Genomic DNA, 20,920 nt, shown 5'->3' with positions numbered 1-20,920 from the left:
TCCTATTGAGTTCCACCCCCTCTCTCAAGGCCTGCATTTGATTTTAGCAATGAAAATGAGAAATATTTTCATCCTAATAATTAAATAGGTAACCACTTTACCTAACTAAAGGTTACCTACAACATCTGAAATGCATTTTGAATGGAATTGCTGCCAACCTGGAGAATTTGATTAACTTCTGAGGTTAGCAAAGTTCAAATACTAGGAGAAACTTCAATATTCCTTCAATTCACAGGCTCCATGACTACAAAAGGTAGTTCAGCCAGGCACTGGTGGCTCACACCTGTGATCAAAAAGCTGCAATCAGAGGATCATGGTTTGAAAGCAGCCCAGGCAAGGAAGTCAGTGAGACTCTTATCTCCAATAAACTACTCAGAAAAAAAGCCAGAAACGGCTCTGTGGTTCAGGTGGTAGAGTGCTATCCTTGAGCACAAAGAAGCTCAGGGATAGTACCCAGGCCCTGAGCTCAAGGCCCAGGACCAGAAAAAAAAAAAGTAGTTCAGGAAAAGTAATGCTCCAGGTCTCCTGTATTGACCCACACATCAGAGACCAAGAGATACCAACACACCCTATATGCTATCCCCTTTAGTTCCTGAAACTCGACTTTCTGAGATAGCATATCTGAAATGCCAACCCTCTGTTATTATAAAATTCAAATTGACTCTGAAATTTACAGGAAACAGATGAAGTAGAAATGTGTGAATAAAATCTTCCAAGCCCCACGAAAAGTGTTTAAAAGAAAGGGATTTAAAAAAAAACACCCTATAAAATGTTTACTGTGCCCTTTTTGGTTATTGGATAAAATGATGAGAGTGATGAACTCACTGCTGGTTGGGGTGCGTGAGGTACAGTGTTGGTGTGTGTTCAGGATGGGGGTAGGAAGGCCAACTGATGGGAAGTGGTGTGCTGGGAAATGTTTGACAACTAGCCAGCATTTGCTGATTTGGAGGGTACAAATAAATACTCCTACTATGGCTGGTTGAAAACTATCAATATGACATCATTGAACTTGAAGTTGGAAAGAGATAGATATACAGCAGTACAATTATATAGTATTGCAACCATGCAGACACAGTCAACATAAATAAGTTTGATCAGTGATAATAATGGGATATATTAAGAACCAATAACTTCTCTTCATTACCTTGGTAGGGTTACAGGATGTCATTTAAATATGGTTGTGTTTAGCAGCTGGTTCGGATTTTTTTCTGCTGGTACCGGAATTTGAACTTAGGTCCTTGTGCTCCCTTGCTTGGCAGGAGCTCTACCATTTGAGACATGCCTCCACTGTGGCTGGTCCAGAAAAATGTTCATCTTAGACTCTGAGCTGGGTGTGTTCTTTGATCTCTGCTGCCTATTGTTGGTATGGTAGCAGGTCTTATTGGCTATGTGGATTCAAACCTGATGGCTCAATCTCCCATCTTTATGGTCTTATAAAGATCTTGCTTCTCATGTGAAACATGTGGTTCCATTGGATTTCAGTCTCAAGCAAGGATTTCTTTGGAGAGAACGACAATGTCCAAGGGATCAATAATTTGTTCCTCGAGAGTGCAATCATTGTGTGGGACCGCAGGAGGGAAGCCTGAGCTGTTGGTATCTTGGCCAAACATCAAGACATTTTTTTGTGTGTGCCAGAACTAGGGTTTGAACTCAAGGCCTCCTTCTCTTGCTTAGCCTTCTCCCTCAGGGCTGGTGTTCTCTCACTTAAGCCACACCTCCACTTCTGGTTCTTTGGTGGATAAAAGTCTCATGGATTTTCCTAAGGGGGCTGGCTTTGAACCTTGATCCTCAGATCTCTGCCTCCTAAGTGGCTATGGTAATGGGCATGAGCCACCCATGCCTGGCTGCCTCGCAACTATTTTAAGATGAGCTATGTAGGGACAGAGCAGTGACACTTTTCACAGAGTGATTTGGACCCACTGCTCAAATAAATTAATGTTCCAACTCAAATGACTCATTTTGTAGGAACATTAAGTTCACAGCCAATTTGTCAATATAAGAAAACTATCACTTCATTTTTTAACTCAAAAAGTATTGCTTAAATTTTATGAGTTATAATTCCCACTTTGGCAAAAGATTGATTGAAATTATGAACATGATGCTGGAGCTCTGCTGGCACTCATCTGAGGACTGGTTGAAGAAACTTACTTTTTTTTTCTTGACAGAAGCCTAAAGGAAGATATAATATCTTCTTATAAATATTTGAAAGATTACCACACTAGAAAAGGAATTAGAACTTGTTTCTAGGTAAAAGAGGGAGTGAGGAAGCTCCATATTATAGAAAACTCACTTACTTTACTTTTTTTTTTTTTTTTTTAAATCAGTCATGAGGTTTAAACTCTGGGCTTGGGCTCTGTCGCTGAGTTCTTCAGCTCAAGGCTAGCTACTCTACCACTTGAGCCACAGCACCACTTCCGGTTTCCTGGTGGTTAGTTGGAGATAAGAGTCTCATGGACTCTCCTGCCTGGGCTGGCTTTGAACCATGATCCTCAGATCTCAGCCTCCTGAGTAGCTAGGATTACAGGAGTGAGGCACCAGTGCCCAGTGAGACCCCACTTCTTGATCTGGCTATTTATCTCTTACAAGTTAGTAAGTCATATATCTATCTATCTATATCTATCTATCTATCTATCTATCTATCTATCTATCTATCTATATCTACACCTCAGTTTCTCTGTCTATCAAATGGGGTGCACTCATTTCTTTTCTTTTTTTTTTTGGCCAGTCCTGGGCCTTGGACTCAGGGCCTGAGCACTGTCCCTGGCTTCCTTTTTGCTCAAGGCTAGCACTCTGCCACTTGAGCCACAGTGCCAGACTTCTGGCCATTTTCTGTATATGTGGTGCTGGAGAATCGAACCCAGGGCCTCATGTATACGAGGCAAGCTCTCTCACCACTAGGCCATATCCCCAGCCCATGCACTCATTTCTTATACTAAGAGGTCAAACTCCAAGATAGTCCTCACTAGGCTAAATCAAGATGCCCGCTGGATGCATCCTCTGTGGGGCTCCAGGACAAAAGGTGTTTCCTTATCTTCTCCAGGTCACCCACGTTTCTTGGCTCATTTCCCTCCCCCAAATTCCTTCCTCTTCAAATTGAGTTGAAATTGAGTCCATTTTTTAAAAACAAAATTGGACCCAAATCTGATTCATTCTTTATATTCCTCCTCAATTTTTAAAGACTCGTGTGTTTGTATTGGGCATCTCCAGATCACTCAGGATAATGGTTCATTTCAATCAGCCTTAATTTAATTTGCAAACTTCATATTACACATATGTACAGGTTCCAAGAATGGGAATGTGGACATCTTTAGGGGCCCCATTACTCTATTATGTAAGGACATGTTACAAAGATAAAAATAGTACTTAAGATGTGTGCATTACAGAGTTCTTGTCATGGCATAAAATCTTAGCAAATATGAATATCTATTAATATTATTATCTTTAAAAGCAATATGTGGCCCGGTGCTGGTGGCTAACACCTATAATCCTAGCTACTCATGAGGCTGGGATCTGAGGATTGTAGTTGGAAGCCAGTTTGGGCAAGAAAATCGGTGAGACTCTTATCTCCAATTAACTACCAAAAAATCCAGAAGTGCATCTCTGGCTCAAGTGGTACAGTGCTCGTCTTGAGAAAAGAAAAGCAGCACAGAGACAGTGCTCAGGCCGAGTTCAAGGTCCAGGACTGGCACAACAAACAAACAAACCAATCTGTGTTAGTTTTCCAGGGCTACCTTAACAAAGTGCCACTAAGTAGATAGCTTAAACAATAATAATTGATTTTCTCAGAGTTCTGGAGATAAGAAGTCTGAAATCAAGCTGGGTGCTGGTGACTCACTGCTGTTATCCTTAGCTTGATATCTGAGAATCCTAAATCAAAGCCAACCCAGGCAGACAAATCCTGGAGACTCTTTCCTCCAATTAACCAGTAAAGAGCCAGAAATGATGGTATGGCTCAAGAGGCAGAGTGCAAGTCATGAGTAAAAAAGCTGAGTGAAAGCTAGAGGCTAGGATATGAAGCCCCAGTACAGGCATAAAAAGAATCAACAACAAGACCAACAAAAACTCTGGAACGTATTGATGAAAGAAATCACAGAAGTCACTAGAAGAAATACCCCCCCATGTTAATTAAGCAGTACGATATGTATATCGTGTTTGTGTGTGTCTGTGTCTGTGTCTGTGTCTGTGTATTGTATATACATATAGCGGTGCTAGGATTTGAGGGCCTCCAGTTGACTAGGTAGGCACTCTATCAACTAAGCCATGTCCCTCATATTTTCATGCCTCCTCATCCATTTTCATATACGCTACCTTTCTTCCACCTCATGAGACAATAGGAAATGAGTCTAGAATTATACTAATGTGTTCAAAGTAAAGGTTGGCCATCTGCTAGCTATGTGATGTAGCTTCTTAATCTATAGAATGAAAATAATAATCCCTATTTCTTGGGTTTAGAGAAGGCTGGATGCCATAATGCAGGTAGAACAGTGCACTGTAGAGCCGGGTGTACAGTAATAACTGCTAATATTTATTAAGTGTTATTATCCACTGGTACTCAGATATATTGACATCGTTACTTTTCTTTGTTGAACAGGGAAAGGCTAGAGTTTTTTTTTTTGACAGAATTACATTTGGCTGCTGAAATATTATAAAGCAAGGAGCTGCCCACCATGTTTGATTTCCAACAGAAGCTCCTTTGAGATTGTCCCATGGGCTGGGAGTGAAGCTCAGTAGTAGTGTGTTTGCCTCATGCCCTGAGTTTGACCCGCACTGCAACAAACAAGCAATAAAAACAGATCTTGTCCTTTGCTTCCTCTCCCTTGCCTCTGTCCTTCCCAATCTTTTCTTTGCTGAAGAGAAGTCCTTCCTTTGGTTTGAGTGACCATCAGACCCTTCTGGCTCCCTCTTCAGATGCTGCCTGGACCTGAACACATCTCATCTTCCATTCCAAAAGTTTGCAGCTCTGCTGGTACATACCACGAAGTAGCCAGATCAGAGACATTTCGCACATCCTGTAGAAAGGGAAGGAAGGTTTGGCAGTGGGGAATGTATCAGAGCAGACAAAAACTATTACTTTTGTCTCCTCTCCCAATATTTCCCTAAAATCTTTTTACATTTGTCTCTTGGTTTCTTTGTTCATCCCAAGTTAACCTTTCCAGCTCTCATATTTTATGATTGTGGAAGATGCATTAGCAAAATTGCAGAGTGATGGGTTCAAATTGTTATGCTCTCCTCTCCCCTCCAATCATCTCCCCTCTCATATCTCCCTTCTCCTCTCCCTTCTCTCTGTTATTCTTTATATTGCTAAGCTCAACCAGGTCTTTGAGCATGCTTGGCAAGCCTTCTACTACTAAACCCATAATATTCTTCTTAAGACAAAATTCCATCAAACAGTTATTTCTTGGGAAAAAAGTCTAACCTCATAGGTCAAATTATGTTATAACCCTAAACATTTGAATCCAGAGGCTGTTTTAGAAAGGATTGCTTTGATTTAATGGTTTTCTGTATTTTCTATTAGCATATAGCTTTCAAAAAGATTTCTGGAGTATGTTGCTCTAGAAAAATAAAATACTGATGCTGTGAAGGACACTGATCTTTCCACTAAAATGTGAAAAAGAAAAAAGGACAAAGTCGGAGTTCTGGAAATAAATGCAACATCTCTTCACCAAATGTTGTGCTGTTTACTAAAGTGTGAAGTGACTGTGAGGGGCTCATAGCCGTCCATCTAGGGTGGTGCCTTTGAAAATAAGCAAGCACTCTGGGTAATCAATGGCATTTCAGTACTAATGAGCTAAAGAACTGAAAACAAGCTTTTTGCTGGAGATAGCCAACTAGAGAGTTTATTATATGTCAGATGCCCTAGGTAAGCAACGCAACATTTGTAGGGTTGACGTTAATGTAACCATGCTCCTCATAATAAATGGCCTGCAAGATTTTTCTCATATATTACTAGTTACTTTAGGGCTCCCTTTCATGGTGTATATACTAAAAGCACTCACTTTTAATCTTTTGGAGGATGGAAAAAAATGGAAGAAACATGAATTGAAGACAGGACACTCTCTTCCAAAAAGCAGCAGTTTTATTCCTAGACTGGTGAGGATGGGTACAATATAGTATATAGTTTGTTTAACCACAGTTGCAAATATGAAAATATTTTAAGCAAATACACAATTTAAACAGAAGGGCTAATGAAGTTCTTTGTTCAAATGGAGTTGGTTACAAACAGAATATTGTGGGGTTTGCTACAGTGTGAAAAAAAATAGAATCATGAACTGCTATTTTAACCAGATTTGAAGAGAAGAAATGTCTTTAAGATATAAAAAGTGCTCTATTATAGAACATAATACATTTGGTTGACAGATTTATTTACAGTATATATTTACACTTCACACTGATCAAGGAACAGTTGGAATAATCTCATTGGACAGCAGAGTTATTAGACACTATCTCACACCCAAAGAACTAGGCCAGGAGCAATTTCTACTCAGAAAAGTGCACATAGGATGTACATGAGTTGTGATCTACAGTGTAGGAATGGAGAAGACGTGAAAGCTTTGTCCCTATCCTTGAATGCCACATGGGTAACAAAAGATCAAATATCCTTCAATCAAGAGCAATGGTGTACTCTACCCTCTTGCCAGTGTGGTTGAGACGAGGAAACACATACACACTAATATAGTCCCTCTTCATCTGCAGATAGATACTACCCAACTCTGCTAAACCCACCAGGACATGCATTCCTTGCTTGGTAGCATGCTTATTTACACACACAGCTAGTAAAATACAACATCTCAAGCCTAATTCAAAGCTTGCTGTCAGGGTGAAGATTTGAGTCAGAAAACAGCCATAACTAATCTTTCTTGTAACTATTCTAGGAGGGGTACATTGCATTTGTCTGACATTATTCACAGTTTTGAATAACTTACTTTGCTGTCTTATATAAGATCATGTGCATTGGCAAAGAAGCTATAAAAATAATCTTTGGTAAATCATTTAATGTATCTTTATTTCTATTACGCAAAGCTCTATTTTAGGAGCATTCACTAACAATTTCTTTATTTAATGACTATCTCTATAGATAATCTTAAAAAAATTACATGCATTTATTTCCATGGAGCCTCCCTTCAAGTTGAGTATTCTTTTAGCTAGAAATATTCCCATTGCTAGAAGCATTTTTAGAACAGAACAGATTTTTGCTGTTATCATGGATGCATCAAACGTTACCCTGAATTTTAACAAATATGACCAAACATTTTTCTCGGGCAATATATTTTGCAAGAATCTAAAGTGATGTGTCTGGAATGGAAAACTCAGTAAATATAGTTACTTACACTTGGTCAAGTCAAAAATTAAATGAATTGCTTCATTGCTTAATCAACTCAGTCATGTGTCCAAAATAGTCAGTGGATCCCCAAGAAGAAAAATACAGATTGATTATCCTTTATTTGCAATGCCTAAGACCAGAGGTATTTTAGATTTCATTTTCTGGATTTGTAATATTTGCATATATGTAATGAGATCTCTTGAGGATGAGACCCAAGTCTATACATGAAATTAATTTATATTTCCTAGACACTTCTTAAACATATGTGATGGTATTTTACCCAACAATTTTAGTGTGCTTGTGTTTGGATTCTGAATGTTTTGTAAGGTCAGAAATGGAGTTTTCCACTATGTCATGTTGGTGCTCAAAATATCTTGGAGTCTGGAACATTTTGAATTTTAGATTTTTGGATCAGGGATACTCAAATCTGTATACCCTAATAGAAATATATGTCACGATTTCCAAAGAACAGTCTGGACACACAGGAGAGATGACATTTTGATTCCAGCACTTGGAAAGCTAAAGCAGAAGGATTTGTGAGTTCCAAGCCAGCCTGTGCTACCTAGAAAGATCCTGTCTCAAGAGACAATAATAACAATAAGAAAATAAATAAGATAAAGAGAGATGCTATTTTCTCTTCTTGGTACTGTCGGGTTCAATTCCTGGTTTCCCTTTGTTGCATCATTTTCCTTACCTTCTGCTGTGGTGGCTTAGTTTTCTATGATATGAAATATTCTTTCAATACCATTGATATGAATCTGAATCTCTAGTTAAGAGATCCTCAAGCATTTACCAGGGCATTTGGACAGATATGGCATTGCCTGTTTTGACCTCAGGAATGAAGTAGGGTTGCAAGTTTGCTTATTCCATGGGAAAGAAGATCACTATTTCCTTCTTGCTACTGTCTTGGCTGATTAATTTCCTTTCATTCCCACAAGGAAATGGAACCCATAATGTCCTTGAGCTTCAGTCAGGTTTGATCTGGTCAATGTGCTTGAAGGAAAACTCTAGAGCCCTGTAGAGCTTTCATATACAACTTTAGGATTTCAAGATTTCAACCTTGAAGATGCCCCATAAGGCTGAGCGAGAATTTAGTACATGTGAAGGTTAAGGAGAACGTTTCAAATGAGGCAGCAAGGCAAGAGAAACTGTGTGGAGTATAACATATAAGCCCTATTTTTGTATTGCCGGACATCTGCTGAATGGTTTCATATTATTTTCTCATGTCATTTGGGCTTCCTTCCAAGAGGTAACAAAAAAATTAATTAAGGATCCTTCTAAATAAAACAGACCCCAAACTTCTGCACTGTAGGCAGTTTAGTATTTAAAAATGAAACCATGGTTATTTTCTGTAGAGGAGAGGCTCTGACATTCTGCCCGTGGGTATAAGGAGGTAAGGTGAGCAGAAGGAAAATCACATGTACCTGGCAAAGTGAACATATTTAATACACAGAGAGGTCAAATAGTGGGGTTTACAGCATTAAAAGATGCAAAGTTACTTAGGACAAATATGCACAAGCCCAGACAGAGAGGCAAGACTTTGAAAACTGATTGAAGAGCTGAAAAATCTATCTGGCTGCTTTTCAGAGAAGATCAGAATGATAAAATAAAATTGATTTCATGAGAAGAGATTAAAGGAGTTAATTATAAAGAACTTGGATAAATAATTATTAAGATGCAAGACAGACTCTCCCAAGATCTAATAGCTCAGAAACACTTTGAAGTCTTGATGATTAAAGTGTACAACACAGGTGTGCAGACAGGATGCCCACCAAGACAGGAAATGGAGTGTTTACTCAGGCACAGCCGCATGAGGTAATTAGATAGCAAGGCATCCTACTGAGCTCAATGTCAAAGCAACCCTTTACTTCCTTCTCCTAAATTTATTTTCTGGTGCTAGGGGTAGGATCCTGGGCCTTGCACATTCTACACACACATTCTGCCACTGAGCTACATTCCCAGCTCAGCTCTCTGTTAAGCTGAATAAACAGACCAACTGAGTTATGCATTTAGTCTTCTAGGGACACAGAGGGAGTAGCAAAAATGTTGGTTGCTAAGGAGATTTCAGTAAGGTGTAGAGTAGGAATCACCCTTTCCTCCTAAAATGAAAAGGACATACAGTGGTGCCTGGTCATGTTCATTTCTCTAGTTCTGATTTCCCCATTCAGATGGTGTCCAGGATATGTGGATGTTATTTACTATGACAGAGGTGTAAGTAACCATCTCTGCTTTGGGTAATTCCGTTGTTCTCTCTTCTGAATCCAGTTGTTTGCTAGAGAAGCAGCAATCCTCCCCTCCCCCTCCCCGTGTTGCTTGAGTGAGCTGTGGAAAGCTACTGCTAGACTCATCTGTTCTTTTTTTTTTTTTTTTTAATTCTTCTTGCTTTTGTTTTGTTGTGCTGTTCTGAGATCAAGCCTATGGCTTTGTGCATACTAGGTCTGCACTAGAAGCTTGAGATGCAACCCTCTTTAGTATAGGAAAAGTGATTTCTAACAGATACTGCTACTACAGTTCCTAGATCTCTGACCTCTTATTGTCTCCTGGTAGTACTTCTGGCATGCTTGCTCATATGTTCCTTTTCATTCTACAAGACATACTTCATTTTCAGATACAGACCCATAGCCTAGCATTCTCATTTCACAAAAGCATTCCTAACAAAACTAAAAACTCAGATTCCTCTTGTTACTCTGCAATTCCTTCTTATAAAATGTCCTGCTACTTTATAAACCTCAAATAATCCCTGAAAGACATTCCAGATTGGAATGTTTATTTATATAACTATAAATAATAATTTTTAGGTATAATTAAGGACTTTTAATTATTAAGTCATTTATACTCATTATAGTATGTGAATCTATGGTATGTAGTAAAAATGTGTACTTTGAAGAGCGTTATATTCTTTCTGCAAATGAAACTTGGAGATCAATAAATGCGACCTTTAATTAAAGACAGAAATCTACAGCTCATTATCTCAGGTAGCCACAAGGATTCCTTACAGATGTTTCAAAAAATTTCCTCAGGAATCCTATTGAAACCACGATGCCCATTTACTGTCTTATTAAACATTGTTATAACCAAAATAAGGCACCACTATGGAACATAGCTTGGTAGGATACATGCAACTTTAGGTGAGTATTTGACATTTAGACTTCCATGAATTTTGGGAAATTTCATGCTCAGGACCACTAAATTATTATCTTCACTACAATGTTTTTTGGTTCACTCTATATGATATTTTAATGAAATGTGGGTACTTGATCCTCCGATGAAGGGTATAATCGACCATCACTATCTTCTTTTAAAGGAAAAAGAAAACAAACCCAACAACCAAGTATGACTTTTCCAGGAATGCAGACTATGGCAGTAAGACAAAGACCAGCGTGTTTACGTAAACCGAACTACAGCATAGATGCGATTCTACATTGTGATGCAGCAAAGTGATCGCTAATCTCTACGGACAGTGCTTTGCATATTATTTTCCCTCTAGGAGTACAAGTGTAATTCTTAACACATGGAGTCATACACTGCTGCCGGCATCATTTTCAATCTGAGCTTTCACTCTGCAGTAGGGACTTCCACTACACGTTATTTGGCCCTAAGTCTATCTCTTTGGCTTGAATCCCATTGGAAAAAGGAGAGATGGAGCTCAGTGATTTAGCTCAGTTTGGGTGTGGCCTAATTCCTTTTGTGTCTTCTTCAAATCATTTCCTTTGGTGGTAGGGATCGAACCCATGCTAAGCATGCATTCTACCATGAGGTATATCCCAGGTCTAGTTCTTTTCTTAAAAACAAACAAACAAAACAAAAAAAAACCCCAACAACTTATATTTATCTTAACAGAATCTGGCTCCTCTTTGGATATCAATATTCAAGCAACAGCAGTACAGCAAAGCTACTCACTCTCTTTCACTTGCCTTGCCCTTTATTCTGTCCACAGAATATCAAGACAGGTAGAAAACATAGCCCAAGGGACTCATTCTGCAGTGACCATTTTGACAGTAGGCCTGTCATACAGGTTAAATTAGCTTATGTAGAACAAGCCATGAGCACTTGAATGTGGAAGAATCATATTATATAAAGCTTCATATTAAACATCATGAAAAATACATATTTACAGGAGAAACTACAAAATACAACTATGTACAATAATATCTATTACCTTTAAATTATATAAATTCTCTTAACATTCTGTAGCTTAATAAATTACACGTAGTAACAACAGAAATAGCTGGCATCTGCAAGACATGAAGTAAGTTTTCTTAAGAAATCACACAGGGAAAGTTTTTGTGTTTTTTTTTTTTTTATCCAGGAGATCTCTGAGTACATTCTTAATGCCTTGAATAGACAGCATCTGAAAGGGAGGACAATGTAATTAGAGATTTCAGCACAGCTTATCACAATTGTTCTGTGTGTAAATACTACAAATGGGAGAGACTAGCAGAAATGCCTAAAGCTCAGGATGGCTCAGAGTGAGACCATCTCTATGGGGCTGTCAATCCATTTAGAAACACAGACAATCCTATTTGGGAGGGACCATTGATATCCATCTGTCTCACCTGGTTTTACAGATGAAGCCACAGGCAAGGTAATGAAGTCAGAGTTGTACAGCTTGTTAATGCTAGGTAGTCCTGGAACTAGGTTCTGAATCCTAGTCTTCAGGATAGTGGTTATCTTTCCTTACCCGTCATTAGCTTCTTTTAGACATGCCCATAATGACTATAAAAAGACTCTAGAATCAAGTCAAAACAAGACAAAGGAAACTCTAAGATTGCCCTGAGTTCATTCTATTCTGGAACTTCTTAAAGATCTTACATGAAAGCAAAAACACATTAATTTACTATGCAGACAAATTAGGAAGTAATTATTTAAACTACAAAAGGATTATCTGATTTATACAAGACTTCCCTAAATAGTAGCGCCTTACTTGTGCTTTGTATGTTAGCGTACTAGTTAGGGAGTGGGTATAGATGGTACAGAAAACCAAATAAAGTGTTCAGAGGTAATGTAGGAATGGGTAAGACAGATCTGAAGTGTTTGTTAAAGAAAAAAATGATGTGATTTATGGATAGATATCAATCTTCATGGCAAGAAACTGAGGACTGTAGTAGGCCGTAATACAAAGCTAAAATGATATTCTATCTCATTGGCAATAAGCATATGTGAGAAGTCTTTTTCTTTCTATTGTTCTTTATTTTTTGGCAGAGCTCAGAGCCTCATGTTTGCTAAGCAAGTGCTCTACTACTTAGCTATGCTCCTATTTCATTTTCCTTTCAGTTTATTTTCCATGCAGAGTCTTAATTTGCCTGGGTTGGCCTTGAGCCACAATTCTTCTAAACGCCCCAACAGATGTGTTCCACCATGCCTGACTTATTTGTTAACTAACTTGCTAACTTTTTGTCTGGGATAGACTTAAAGTGCCATCCTTCTTACCTCTGCTTCCCCAGCAGCTTGGATTACAGGAGTGTACCACCATGCACTTAGGCCCATAACTTAGCCCAGAGTAGGAAAGAGGCATGAGACTCCTCTCTTGTCAACTAATTATTGCTTTATCAGAGCAGTATCTTATTAAGCACTGAAAACAAAATTGCTGATATACTGCATATAAGTGTAGCTCAGCTATGGGATCCTCTTCCCCAACTCTGCTCTCCTCTCTCTTGCCACTGTTTTTTTTTTTGGACTTTTTATGTAGAAGAAATGGTTGGTGAGTATTAGAAGAGCTTAAAGTTATTAATGGTTTAAGTTATTATGGTTTCCAGATGGATGATGTGTAGATAATGGATGATGATAGATATATAACTATTGATAGCTGTATATATCATATGTGTGTATGTGTGTGTATATATATATGTGTATATACACACATATGGACCATATGTCCACAGCTGATACTAAGGCTTGAACTCTTTCTTGGCTTTGTTACTTGCCTGTGTTCTACTCCTTGATTCCACTACATACCTCCAGCCCTGATTTTTTTTTTTCTGGTCCTGGGGCTTGAAATCAGGGCCTGGATGCTGTCCCTGAGCTTCTTTGTGCTCAAGGCTAGTAGTGCTCTACTGAGCCACAGCACCATTTCTGCTTCAGAATTTTCTGAGTATTTTATTGGAGATAAGAATCTCACTGGAAGAGAAGCTGTGGCTCACAGTGGTAGAGTGGTAGCCTTGAGCAAAAGAGCTCAGGGACAGCACCCAGGCCATGAGTTCAAGCCCATGACCGACAAAAAAAAAAAAAAAAAAAAAAGAATCTCAGACTTTTCTTCCTGGACTGGCTTGGCGTGAGCCACTGGTGCCCAGCTCAGCTGAGCTATAATTACATGCAGTGTATCAGCAATTTTGTTTTTAGTGCTTAATAAGATACTGCTCTGATAAAGCAATAATTAATTGACAGGAGAGGAAGGGAATGGAATCTCATGGATTTTTCTACCTGGTCTGGCTTTGAACCACAGTCTTGCAGATATCAGCCTCATGGGCAGCTAAGATGACAAGCAGGAGCTACCAGTGTCCATCAGATTGACATATTTTTGAAGAATCAATTTGAATATTAGTGAAGCCACAGCCTACCTCTGTGATACTCTGGGTTCACATTTTCGTAGATTGGAAACAAAGGATTTTCTTGTTCATTTCGTAGCTTCCTTGCTCTGAGGACATCCCTTACACACTGATGCAGGTATACGTATTGACACTACGGAAAAACAGAAAAGACATCAGGAAGGCTTGCCTAAGAAAGATGAGGCATTGTCACAAAATATTGACCATGGTGGAATTCTGTAGACTTAGCACATTTTTTGAATCTCACTTCACTAATGGTCTCTGGTACATAAAAAAGTGACTGCTCTTTATACTACTGTAAAGAGAAGAATTGTTATGGGAAGAGAGCTGTTCATTCATTTCTTTTCTTGAAGCCTGTCTACACTGTATGGACTGTGAGTACCTAGAATTGTCTGGGAAATCCTTCAAACACTAGATGGATAAATACGAAACACTGTGCGATGCACTTCATAGAAAACTGCCTCATCTCATGATTTCAGCACCCTTGTGAAATGGATGTAATTGTCAGTATCAACTGAGACTCAGATGTTTAATACCTTCCTTAGGATGACCCAGCTTTTAAAAATAAGTGACTTGATTAGGGAAGTAAGACTTCAAAGCTCATGTTTTCACAGCATTGATTTTCTTATGAGAAGATCATATCCTTGCTTTCATGTTCTTCTTTAGTGAATATGGTGAAAATACAGCAAGCTTCATTGACAGTTAAATAGAAGGCCAGTATTCATTCTGTATTCTCAGCACCTGAGTCTGGCCTGTGGAAGTATCTCATAGATGTTGGCTGACTGCAGAGAACTCAGAGGGTTACCCAGTGAAGACAAACCTACATGCCAGCTATTTGGGAATGCACTACTATAGAAACATAAGCACATACAGGGAATCAGTGCTTTGGTGATGAGAAAGACACCACAAAGATTGAATAAAGCATGGAAAACCGTGTCCTAGCTCAGGCAGTTGAATGTGTGTGCCAAGTTCCCTTCCCTATGACCAGCTGAGCACTCTAGGGGCTGGAGGTCCGTGTAGTCTCAGAACTTGGTCTTGGGCTCCCCCTAAGTATGCTGCAATGTCAGAGCCCAAGGGGTAAGGAGCTTGGGAGTGGGTTTCATCTGCTTTCTTTCGTTTTTCTCTAATCTTTTTCTTCGCCCACTCACAGTTTCTCCAAATGAGCCTTTAGCATATTAGATACCAGTTGTTCTTCTTTAAAAAAAAAAAAAAAAGTCTGGGTTGGTTTTTTTTTTTTTTGGCCAGTCCTGGGCCTTGGACTCAGGGCCTGAGCATCATCCCTGGCTTCTTCCCGCTCAAGGCTAGCACTCTGCCACCTGAGCCACAGCGCCCCTTCTGGCCGTTTTCCATATATGTGGTGCTGGGGAATCAAACGGAGAGCTTCTTGCCACTAGGCCATATTCCCAGCCCTGGGTTGTTCTTTACATACTACTTGAGTCACATTCTTTGAGTTCAGGAAGAACTTTTCCTCAACACCAGGTGAAGGAGACTGGGCCATCAGGCAGCCTCTGCCTGGCCTCCACTGAATTATGAGGCTTCTTGGGATCCCTGTTTTCCCATTTATAAAACAAGGAGCTATACTCTCTGTCCATTCGAGGGTATAAGTCTGGGTACCGACTGGGTTAGTTAGATAGATACAGAAACATATTTCTGGATCCTATGTTTAGGGCAATCAATATCACCAGACTTTCATTATTTTAAAGGTTTTAGATACAAAGTAAACTAAATGATCTTCCATTGCTAGCAATGTTTTTTTGCAAAATGAACAAGGACTTATTTTTATGCATCCACACTAGGAAGTTGGCCTGCTCATCTGTCCCAGGGACTTAACAAGGTAGGTTGGGAATTATCAGTTGCTTGGGGAATTTAAAAAAAAATAAATCATAGTGAAGCTTACACTAGTCTTTTTGTTTTGTTTTGTTTTTGCCAGTCCTGGGGCTTGGACTCAGGGCCTGAGCACTGTCCCTGGCTTCTTCCCGCTCAAGGCTAGCACTCTGCCACTTGAGCCACAGTGCCACTTCTGGCCATTTTCTGTATATGTGGTGCTGGGGAATCGAACCCAGGGCCTCATGTATATGGGGCAGGCACTCTTGCCATTAGGCCATATCCCCAGCCCCTATACTAGTCTTTAAAAAAAAAAACCAAGAGATTTTTATTATAGTCTGTATGTTATAAATACCTAAGAAACTATTTTCTTTATACTGCTATTGCCTTATGCCTTCTATCTTGTGTACAATCTTATACGAAAGTTTGTGCTTCTTAACTTGTTCCCACAGAACCATCATGGCTGAGGTATTTTCTGCCCCTCAAAGATCAAAAGTTGCTGATCTTCTGCAACAGGGTTTGGTGCCGGTCCTCGGGGCTAATGTTCTCGGCAATAGACTTTAAGAAGCACTGCTCATTTACCTTCTGGAGCAAGGAGCTAATAGAAGGGTCTTGTTTAGCAGGTGAGGATTTTCAAGGCCAATACATACAATGGTTCATAGACCTCTTGTGGGAGCATGGCCATGATGTGCAGAACATGACAGAACATCTGGGTATAAACAAACAGGGCTTCCTGGGTCAGGTCTTGGTCTTGCCCTTAGGCCCAGGGGCCCCCTGACAGTCAACCTAACTGAGTCCAGGAGGTTAGTCAGACTGCCACAGAAGAGTTTGACTACATGGCTCTAGCTTTCCATGGGAAGCCAGTTATGGCAGCTCTGGCTAGAGAGAAACTGGAGAGCTCTCAGGAAGAGGATGGAGAGCTGGAGCTCCTGGGCAAAGGACTTCAGGTTGAGCAGCGGAACAAACTGAATGTGTTCCAGGGTATAAGGGACATAGAGGAGCTGTTTTTCGAACAGTCTCCTGGTCAGCTGGTAAAGGCACTGCCATTCTTGGGGGCTGCAGCAGGGCATGACTTGCACCAGAGCCACCAGAAAGCCCTTGCTGAACTATCTAACCTCCTCAGGATTGCTCACATCTACCACCAGGACCGAGAGCATCTGCTCAGAAATGCTGCTGGAAATGTAGCAGCACTCCATGCATGCAAGCAGCCCTGTGCCAGGCCCGTAGCCAGGGTGGGCCTGGGAGGTCCACTAGGCCTTAGAAAGCTTAAAGATCTCAAAAGGTGTGGCTGGCACCTCACACTTGAAGTGGCCCTCAAAGAAGTTCTTCAGTATCAGACCTACAGTCCAGTCTAGTTGCTCCAACTTCCGGTGGAGTCAGGACAGGGACTTGTTCCAGGTGTTGGGGGAGAAGGTCTCCGCATTGCCTAACATGAGCACACAGAGGCGCTCCAGGATGTGAACGACTAGATCCTTTCCATCTAAAGGGAGGCTCCACTTCTCCTGAGGGAGCTGCCAGTACTTGGTGAAGCTTCCCAGGAGGTGGCACAAACTGAAGAGGATGGAGAACGGGGAACAGGTCTGGAGCCACTACTCCTCTAAGCCTGCATGGGCTTCGAGGGTCTGGATGAACATCTTCAGACTGAGGTCTACCACCTCAACATCCAGCATCAAGAAAGGCAGGACAAATTCCCTCAGCACCTCATCAGGTTCCAGAAGAGCAGTGACTGGGATCCCATGGGGCTTCATGGGACTCATCAAGCAGCTCAGGAGTTCTAAAAATTGCTTTTCTTCCTTGGGTGTAGAGAACTTTGTCCAGATGGTTTCTTTGAGGCACAACACCATGCAAATGGTGGATGAATTTTGCCCTTGCTCTTCTGTGAACCTAAGGGCTGGGAAGGCAGTGAGAATCTGAGCCAGGAACCTGTGTGTGCCAAGGTTGATCACAGTCATGCTGCACATCTTCTTCACTGCGACTTCGGGGTGTAGTATTACCAGGCGGGCCACAGAGGCCACCACTTTAGCCAAGCCCTGCTCCGAGGCACTCTGTGTGAGCTGGTTAAATGTCGTACTGAAATCTTCCTGAAAACCCTCCAAGTAATCCAGCAACCTCTCAGAGAGGCCTTGTCATCCCCAGCATTGTAGAACACCTGACAGGACTTTGTTTTTGTCTGGCAGCGAGAGGTCTGCGTAGCATTCTAGAATCAAGCCGATCACCGGTTTCATCTGAGACTGAGGGATAGCTCTGTCTGTCACGGTGACTTCCATCACTGTTTTCAGCAGCCTCAAAACTAAGTCTGGCTCTCAGAAGAGAGCCCTGTTACTAACAAGGCAGGCCACCCACTCATCAGAGAAGGCCCATTTCTTCTCGGAAGCAAAAATGTAGCACTTTTCAATATGCTGGTCCATCTTCTACCCATTAATGGCCATGGCAATGGAAGTGGTGATGTCCTCGACGTTCTTGTTGTTCAGCACCCTGCTGGTTTTCTGCAGGAAATCTTTAACACACTCAGCCAGCTCAGTGACCACTTGCCTCTCCTCCTTGGACAAGCTGGTGGTAACCAGGTAGAGCTTCAAGTTCTGGCTGAAGGACGTCAGTCTGTCACACAACCGGTAGCTATTATAATTGGTGCCCTGACTGCTGTTGAAGATGACCTGTAGCTCCTCTCCCCACTCCTGCAGCAGGCTGTGCATGAACTCAAACCAAAATGGTCTCCTTGGGGAGTATGGCCAGTGAGGTCAGGCTGACATCCCTCTTTGCTTCCTTTATCTTCTCTGCCAGTGCCGGTTGATGGTATGGGTTCTGGGTGGCTGAGTTCCACATGGAGATCACTGTGGCCAGATTGTCTAGATACATGGTTGCAGACACTTCCTGGGGGTCATCTTCCATCAGGGAAAGTACTGTCAGCATGTCGGCCAAGTTGGCTAATGCACAGCACTTCATCCCAAGACACAGGATTCTCTTCTGGTCTTTCTTCAGTCCGTTAAGCAGCATGGCCAGTAGAGGCATGGTGGGACACACATCTGGGTCTGACTTAAATCTCTTTGGAGAATGGGAGAACCCATCTGAAGAGGGCAAGTACTTATGAGCCATTATTGTAAACTGTGAGAGCAGGGGGTCCTGCTGATTGCCCTTAGGTTTCATCATTTCTACCAGACGTCTAGGAAGAAGGCTACATCCTTGGAAGAAGTGTCAACAGTCACGTGCTCCAAAAAGTGCTCTAGCCTGGTGCAGCAGATGGTGGTGGGCAGGGCCATCAGGAGCTGGATAAAGAGTCCAGAAGCTTCCAGAGATTTGAAAGCTCAAAAAGGACTGTGTGGTTGATGTTTGGGATCATGTTTCCCACTGAAAAGAACACATCCTCCTGCCACCGGGTCTCAGTGTCAGAAGGGCTAACGGGGTAGGGCTGAAGCACTTTGGCCCAGATGATGATCAGAGCTTTCGTCTTCCAGGCAAAGGGCTGGGAATGTGCTGTGACTGAGGAAATCTCTCTCAAGGCCTCCACAATGGGCTGCCCAACATGTTCCCAGTCAGACTTGGTCAACTGCACCAATGCTTTGGGGTGGAATAGCTGCTCGGCCAGCAAGAAGCCCCCCATGCAGAACTGTCATTTCTTCACAGATATTCAAGGGTCTTAGGTCCATGGCAGTGATGCTGGTTACACTAATCTTTTTTCAAATTTTTATTACCAAACTGACGTACAGAGAGGTTATAGTTTCATACGTTAGGCATTGGATATGTTTCTTGTAGTGTTTGTTACCTCGTCCCTCAATCCCCCTTTCCCTTTCCCTTTCCCCCCATGAGGTATTCAGTTCACTTACACCAAACAGTTTTGCAAGTATTGCTTTTGTAGTTGTCTTTTTTTACCCTATGTCTCTCGATTTTGGTATTCCCTTTCAATTTCCTAGTTCTAATACCTGGTTACACTAATCTTTATAACTATTTTTGATATTTTTCTCACAAATCCTGATCATATGTTATGAGTATTTTATGCCACATTGTCCTTAACAATTGGAGACAGTAAGTACTATTCTTTTTGTTGTTTCTTGAGACAGGTTCTTGCTAGGCAGCCCACATTGGTTCTGAGCCCCCTAAGGGACCCAAGCTGATCTTGAACTCATGATCATCCCATGTCTACCTCCCTAGTGCTGAGATTGCAGGTTTGAACCACCATGCTTCAACAGTGCTCCTAATAGAGTACTGTTCTGAAAATACTTGTTAGTATACAGCAGTCTTTTTGCTATCTTAAAAATGATCTACCCAGATCAAAGACTAACACCTTGCTGTTTCCTATCATCCAAAACATATTTCCTATTTTTAATTCTACTGGGATATTAAATTACTTTAAAACCTAACATGTAAACTGTGAAAGAACTCTATTATATGTATGCCATGGTTTATTAATATACTCTTTAACAATGATCCACCCTGGGCTTTGAATCTAGTTAATATCCATTAATTTGTCTTCTTTTAAATATAAATTCTTTCCCCAGTAGGATGGCCCCTTGAAATTGATTAACGCTAAAACCATTAGATTGGCAATGTGCTTCTCACTTTATTTTTAATGAAAAGCAGAATAAAGATCTACTCAAATCATAAAAGGTCATTTGTTTGGTGCTAATTGGTGAAGTCTTGGTTTGGTTTTGACACACTTAACTCCGTTTAATTTCACTAATATCTGTAGTATTAGGTCGCATACATAGTATACATGGTCACTGAGTACATAGTTTAGCAAAGGCAAGGTTATAAATGAATGCCTGGAAGATGATAAACATACAGTAGAATTGTTCATGAAGATTCATACCAATGGAAAAGACTTTAGGGTCACTTTGGGGGAAGAAAAGGTGACATCTGTAAGAACTGGAATAAAATAGGGCATTCCAAGCGATAGAAATAACTTGAAAGTGCACATATATTCTGGAAAGCATGAGAAGTGTAGTTAAGAATGGAGATTGTGTGGGTCACGGAAACCTGCCAGATAATCTCCCCCAGTAGATCCCGAGATACTTAGTCCTGTGACCTCCCTGTGTTTCTTTCTCAGAAGTTGCTATGATTGACAGACTGTGACCCGCATTTATTGTCCTTTAGTGTCTCAGGGTCATGCTACAAATTTGCCTCAAGGCAGGCTTGCAAATCCCCTGTCTAATGCCTCTTTGTTTATAAATCCTTTCTGTTTGATATAGTCATCAAAAATAGAGATGACTTGAGTTTCTTTGTATCCCAAATTCCC

The 20,920-nt window shown here is 40.8% G+C and overlaps 1 protein-coding gene and 1 pseudogene across 2 annotated transcripts in view; both read right to left on the bottom strand.

Annotated features, from left to right (window-relative positions):
- Nucleotides 1–11,601: 11,601 nt before the first annotated feature.
- Nucleotides 11,602–20,920, bottom strand: part of Ptprb (protein tyrosine phosphatase receptor type B) — a 111,518-nt gene continuing 102,199 nt past the window's right edge. For both annotated transcript variants that reach the window (XM_048359475.1, XM_048359484.1), the window contains 2 exons: nt 13,879–13,999; nt 11,602–11,672 (listed from right to left, as the gene is read on the bottom strand). In XM_048359475.1, coding sequence (XP_048215432.1) covers nt 11,650–11,672; nt 13,879–13,999 — 144 coding nt within the window. In that variant the 3' untranslated portion in view covers nt 11,602–11,649. The remainder of the gene's footprint in view (nt 11,673–13,878; nt 14,000–20,920) is intronic.
- LOC125361221 lies at nt 16,180–19,334 on the bottom strand (annotated as a pseudogene).

The sequence above is a fragment of the Perognathus longimembris genome, chromosome 1 (genome assembly GCF_023159225.1).
Source record: "Perognathus longimembris pacificus isolate PPM17 chromosome 1, ASM2315922v1, whole genome shotgun sequence".
In the NCBI taxonomy this organism is placed as follows: domain Eukaryota; kingdom Metazoa; phylum Chordata; class Mammalia; order Rodentia; family Heteromyidae; genus Perognathus; species Perognathus longimembris.
The sequence above is the reverse complement of the archived record's forward strand: the minus strand, read 5'-3'. Positions and strand labels throughout refer to the sequence as shown.